Raw genomic sequence first — 6,190 nt, forward strand, 5'->3', positions numbered from 1 at the left:
ATTGTGATCATTCATTACCTGGCATGGCACATTACAAGAACAGAGACTTGTCCCTCAACTATCTCCAATTGCTGAAGCGTTGCTATGACAAAGACAGCAGTCTTGCCCATACCTGATTTTGCTTGACAAATGACGTCCATGCCTAAAATAGCCTGAGGAATACACTCGTGTTGCACTAAAAAAGAAATGAAAAAGATCAACATCACATCATATACTACATCAATAAGATATTTAACTGTACATGAGAAAAATATAATTTAGTAGTGTCACTAGCATGGTTACTCTCTCCAATTAATGCCCACTAGGAGCTATGGAAGGAACAGGAATATGCTATTGCCTGCTCAGCTTATCTTAGGTAAGACAGCGGCAGTAGTTTAAAAAATTAATTAATTAAAATTAATTAATGAGCATTAATTGTTATTAAAAATGAATTATGAAACAGGAAGTGAACTGCTGCTAATTAATTTTTATTAAAAAGATTTATTAAATGCATTAATACATAAAAGTCATAAAATGGCACTATGCTGAATAAAAAATAATTATTCTTAACCACACACTCAAATAAAAATAATTAAGATCAATAAATAGTATTTATTTACTTCTCTTACCTGGCATGGCACATTACAAGAATAGAGACTTGTCTGTCATAGACAAGTCTATATGGTTCCTCTTAGCCGCTGACCACGCCTTCTTTGCCCGAGAGCTACCGAATGACATCATCACTTTCTCAAGACCCTCAGAATACTCTTCCTTGGATATGGACTTACGCTTGGAGGGATTAGGATCAGTCACTGGAGTATCAGTTTTACCTGTAGAGAAGAAGGATATAAAGAGACATGTATCAATATCATTGTTTGCCTGTTATGCATGTACATGTACAAATTAATGGGCAGGAGGCCATAACTCAAAATAATTAATTTTGCAAATTTTTTGCCAATGGCTGATTTTCAAAATGGTCATAACTCAAAGAAATTAAGTCGGAATCAGCTCAAACTTTCTACATAGCATAAGGACATCAATATATATCAAAAAATGTAATAAAAATTTGGGGTGATTTCGGAGCCATTTTTTGGAAAAAACCATGGGCTATAGCCTTGGGTATTTTTCAGAAATTGATTCATTTTTTTTAAATGGCAATAACTCGAAAAGTTGAAGTCTGAATCAGCTCAAACTTGTTATGTAGCATAAGGACATCAATATGTATCAGAAAATGTAATAAAAATTTGAGGTGATTTCGGAGCTATTTTTTGAAAAAAACCATGGGCCTGTATAGAATACACAAACATTAATAGATACATGTATTCTACTGATGGCTGGCTACAGAGTCTACCATACCTTTGATATAAGGTGTCATATGAAATATATCAGTATTATGTAACTCCATAGTACCAGTCTCTTTATCAAGAACACCAATCATATACCTATATGTAAGTATTAATTACTAAATTATATCAGTTTGCAACTCACAGAGTCTTAATTTAAAAAGATTATTAATAGAGTTAATTAAAAGCTGGTAAAATCTAAGTGCGGCTACTAATTACGCATAGAAACACTAAAGGTCTTTTCACACTAACACAGTTTTGAAGCTTTTTGATGCACTTTGTTGATACAATCCACCTCTGGAGGTGAAATGAGAGTGATGTGCATTAATTGGAAACCACCCTACAAGTAGTGTGAATACAATTAATACAAATCAGTGTGCATTACTTTTGCCAGTGTGAAAAGGTCTTTAATTAAATAGTCTTGTCACATCATTTGCTAAAAGGGGTGTGGCAAAATTATAAATAATGTCATCTCTCACTTTCTAAAAGGGAAGGTGCTCATGGTTCCCTCAGTCTCGTAATTGGTACCAATGTACGTCATGTGGTCCGTCTTTGTAACCAGTGTCCTCCTCTTCATACCTTTCTCTTGATAAAGGGAATGCTTTACTTTAACATCTGAACTGGAATCAAGTCGACCATTAGAGAATGACACTATAGAGACATGTAGACTGCCTAAATGTAAATGTGTAGAAAATATAGGCTCACATAAAGGAATGGCATCCCTCTGAGAGTTTGTCTCTTGAATAGTTATCTCCATCATAAATTATTGACTGTTATATTAAAGTCATGTATTCCTCCATCTTTTAAAATCATAGTCTACACACGTGATCACACGTGACTTTCATTTGTTTTGAACTTTGAATTCAATTTATAATATCTAGATTCGAAGGGGTGGAAAAGCGAAATGGCACATAGGTCATATCACTCTTGGTTATATGAATCCAGAGATAATAGAACTGGAAGCATACAGGAAAGTGAGCAGAAGAGGCCGAGGAAGAGGCTTTCAAAAAACGTCCCGTGCTGTCTTTTTATTTTGTTCATTCTCCTTGCCTTCTCGATTTCTGCTTCTCTCTTAACGTTCAGTGCTTTCCCAGAATTTAAAACAAAAAGTAAGCAGGTAGACTTAGGAGACATCTCTGAAGGTCTAAACAGCTTTGAAGTAATTGCAATAGATAACAATGTGTCATCAGTTGAACTAACACTGATTCCGCCACCTCATGATGATGTCCAAGTGAACATTTTGACTTCTTCAACTTTGCCACCCTTATCTTTTACCACTTTAAAGGAAAATCTTCAGATTTCACCATTAACAAAAGGGCACTTTCGGACCGGCTGTAATATTCTGTCATTTGATCAGCCAATTTACCTTCAACGTGGTTCTTCATTGAAGTATAATATTACCAGTTCTAATCATGAGGTAATTAATCAATTATGTTACTTTAGTAATACCTCTGATTACATAACATTTTTGGTCGATTATACATTTAAATATGTCTCCAAATTTTGTTTCAATGTTTCTGGTAATGCTATTATTGACATTACTATAAATGAGGCCTCTCCATATTACGTTGCAATCGATATTGGTGACAATACTAACATTTCTCTTGATATAACAGTAACTCGCTTTTATTACAACACCACAATGCTGCAGAACTTAGCATCACAATGTTCATTAAATGAAAGCTTCAATTTTTCATGCATCATAAAGATTTGTGATGGATATCTGTGTGACCCCACCAAAAACAGATACCGTACGCGTCTTAATTTTCGAGGTGTATTAAATTTCGTTATTTTCGTGCTCACCTTAAATCCACGAAATTTAAAACACCTCTAATGCCATTCTATTGTATGTAGACTATGGCCAGAACACGAAAATTAGCTCACACGAATATTAACTTTTGAGCAAATTTCATTGAAAACACGAAATTTTGAACCCTCGAAAATTTGGACGTATACGGTACGTGATTGTTGAAACCTCTCATCACAATATAGTGCTGAAATATGATGCTCACAGTACATTTTATTTCAAACCAACAGTTCGTCTTATACTTTTCTCATGCGCCGTGTTTCTCGAATTGATTGCTGTTGCTATAGCTTTGACAATGGTTTACAAATTATGTAAGAAAAGAGGTATGCAATTTTTATCCTTCATTTATATTATTGGCTATTTTTAGGACCACAAACTGAGCCAAAATGTACCTGTAAAGGTAAGGCTACTTCAACAAGATTCATAGTTTCACATTTCATAGGGCGAGCCTGATGTGGGTGCGTGGGTTTGTTTATTTTCATATCACCTGTGTATAATTAATGCAAAACTGTAATTTTCCACATGTAAACTAGTTTATTTCTAAACCGGTTACAGACTGCTTTAAAGGGCCTATAGTGTAAATGTGGCTCTAATTAACTTCCACTATATTTTGTTATTCTATACTAGGTGTTATAACTGCTGTTATGGTAGTGCTGTTTCTAATGAGCCTTCATTTAATAGCAATAGCCTTTGCAACCATTAATACCTATGACTGGTTAGTCAGTAGTACCAGGCTGGTTGGAAACAAGTATCCAGTACTCTTAATGAACTCTCAAAGGTTTAATAAGTCAGTTGCAAATGTTGAGATCACCTTGTCATTTCCCAGTGCTGATTCAGTTTCTGTGTATAAAGTCCCTTGTAACCGTTTAAAAACTTCCTCCGCAAGACTGGGTCCCAAACTTGTGGTTACAAATCTACTTACAAATAAAGTTTCACGTACTGGCTTTAACTTTGACAATATTCCTTTAAATTTAGCACCTGGGTCTACAGTTACTTACAGGATTGCAAACACATTGCCTCTTGACTCAAGTTCATGTATTTCTCTTGTCTTTATGAATTCAGCTGTAGCATATGATGAGTTTCTTTACATACAAACCAATTTTACAAACTATGTATTTCATTCAGATTGTTTGACAAATGGTAATACTACTATTATAAGCTTCCTAGTCAAAGATGAGCAGAATGATTATTATGTTGGCATTGAAAGCAATATTAGCAATGAAGCCAATGCTGACATCATCACTGTTAGTGCTGAGGTTTCTGTGCTTCAGGTGTACTATAATTTGTCAAATACAGAAGTATACACCAGCCTGTCAGTAAATAAGACATCCTGCAGTGTCAGGGTGTGTGAAACTTTTCTTTGTCTTGACCGACATCATGTGTGTGTACTTGTTAATTCAACAAGTTTTGAGTTTATTTCTTATTCCAGTCATCCTGCTATCACCACTATTAGATCTACACCTCGTGTTTTTGGTTTTCTAGCCATTGTTTCGTGTGCTTTCTTTTTAATTTTGTTTATATCTGTTTCCTTTGGCTATTGTATTAAGGAAAAAGATGCTGTCAGTTGAAAAATTTTGTCAAACAGAAAAAGGAGCATTTTAATAAGTATGTAAATTTAATTCAAATATAATTATAATGATTTTGTGTGTATTTCAGGTATTTTTATTGGCATCATGATATTTGAAGGTGTATTTCTTCCTATTGTTCTTTCTTACTCAATCAAATTCTATGGGAAAACATGGATAAACAACACTAAAGATTTTGTTTTAGTTAATTTACATCAGTCAGGCTCTATTAAGTGGGTTAATACACATGATATTGCTTTCTCAGTAGAAACTGACTCAGCAAATTCTCCTGACATTAGTTTATACACTGTTAACTGTAGTGAAGTTGATCATATTACTTTGGTGAATAAAAGTGAAATAGAATGTCAAAATTTCAGTAGTTTCTGTGTACTCAATGAGTCTATCTACTTAGTGAAAGCTGAGAAGAACTATGTTAATTACAATATATCATTATTCTCAAATATTAGTGGCCTTCCGTTTCGTGTTTCAACCTTCGATGACTATGAGCAATATGAAAATTTTCTTGCAAAAAGGATTTATACTCCATTAAACTAAAGTTCTTTGTTTACCGGCAATGAAACCTTCAATTTTAGTTTTTCAAATATTTACATGACTCAAAAGGCTGCCTACTATCACTTTGTACTGCACCCTGCATTTCAAACTGATGTATTTACTCACACCAAGTACTATTATACTAGTAGTTCAGTGCAAGTGGAAAGCAGTATCAGCCATTATAAATTAAACAACAATTACAGACCTCATTGTAATATTACAAAAAACTCTACTTCCATTTGCCGCAGCTCCATAACAGACAATATCTGTGTCGTGGCAAGAGCAAATATGTTGGAAAAACCAGTTCTTCTTGTCGCAAAAACAACAAATGTATTTTCGAGCGTATTTGTAACTTTTGTACCTGGTCTAGCACTAGTTATTATTTCTGTTGTTATTGTCCTTGCATTCATAGTTTGGAGGAATCATTTATGCTCTAAGTTATTGATGAAATTCCTACATTATGAACCCCTGATAAATACAAAAGGTATATAGGTCTAAACTAGATAACGATAATGTGTAATCATGACTATTTTTATACAATCCATTATCATAGTTTTGTTCAAATTATGGTGGTAAAAATAATTATTATTTGATTGTATACTTTTTATAATTAGATAATGAATCAGAAATAGAAGGTCAATTCACAAGACAAGATGAATCAGAAGAACAACCAGGTAGATTATTTATTGTAAGATCAATTTAACTGATGCTCAACCAAATAGACAGCCTACTAAAATTTTATTCTATAGGTAGTGCACTAGCACAAGAAGGTCAATTAGCAAGAGATAGTCAGCAATCAGGTATAGACCATTGTGTACAGCTTTTGCTTTGGCAATTCAACTTATATGATTCCAATTACACTTGTGATAAAATGTTATTATATGTTTACCATAGATGAATTAGCAACAGAAGATGAATCAACAAAACAGGATGATCAAGCAGGT

General features: G+C 33.7%; 2 protein-coding genes across 5 annotated transcripts; one reads left to right on the forward strand and one right to left on the reverse strand.

Annotated features, from left to right (window-relative positions):
• Nucleotides 1-11: 11 nt before the first annotated feature.
• LOC105314998 (DNA-directed RNA polymerase I subunit RPA49-like) lies at nucleotides 12-2,136 on the reverse strand. Of its 4 annotated transcripts, XR_002188200.1 has the most exons (8): nucleotides 2,028-2,136; nucleotides 1,802-1,973; nucleotides 1,708-1,758; nucleotides 1,575-1,662; nucleotides 1,468-1,533; nucleotides 1,336-1,421; nucleotides 609-809; nucleotides 12-175 (listed from the first exon to the last, which is right to left on the reverse strand). XR_002188200.1 is itself a non-coding variant. In XM_020004658.1 (5 exons), the coding sequence occupies exons 1-4, from the start codon at nucleotides 2,080-2,082 to the stop codon at nucleotides 622-624; spliced, it is 501 nt and encodes a 166-aa protein (XP_019860217.1). In that variant the 5' UTR covers nucleotides 2,083-2,134; the 3' UTR covers nucleotides 12-175; nucleotides 609-621. The 4 variants fall into 4 exon arrangements, 1 of the variants encoding a protein (XP_019860217.1); XR_002188199.1 differs by lacking the exon at nucleotides 1,468-1,533; XR_002188201.1 differs by lacking the exons at nucleotides 1,468-1,533; nucleotides 1,575-1,662 and having other exon boundaries at nucleotides 2,028-2,135.
• Nucleotides 2,137-3,287: 1,151 nt separating this feature from the next.
• Nucleotides 3,288-6,184, forward strand: LOC109588498 (uncharacterized; the record flags this gene model as incomplete). The annotated part of the gene is made up of 7 exons (XM_020004657.1): nucleotides 3,288-3,452; nucleotides 3,497-3,529; nucleotides 3,757-4,734; nucleotides 4,786-5,730; nucleotides 5,861-5,920; nucleotides 5,996-6,046; nucleotides 6,141-6,184. Coding segments are annotated over exons 4-7 (582 nt in total), but the record flags the coding sequence as incomplete, so codon positions are not given.
• Nucleotides 6,185-6,190: the final 6 nt, after the last annotated feature.

Source organism: Amphimedon queenslandica, unplaced genomic scaffold (genome assembly GCF_000090795.2).
Source record: "Amphimedon queenslandica unplaced genomic scaffold, v1.1 AMPQUscaffold_12057, whole genome shotgun sequence".
Lineage (NCBI taxonomy): Eukaryota > Metazoa > Porifera > Demospongiae > Haplosclerida > Niphatidae > Amphimedon > Amphimedon queenslandica.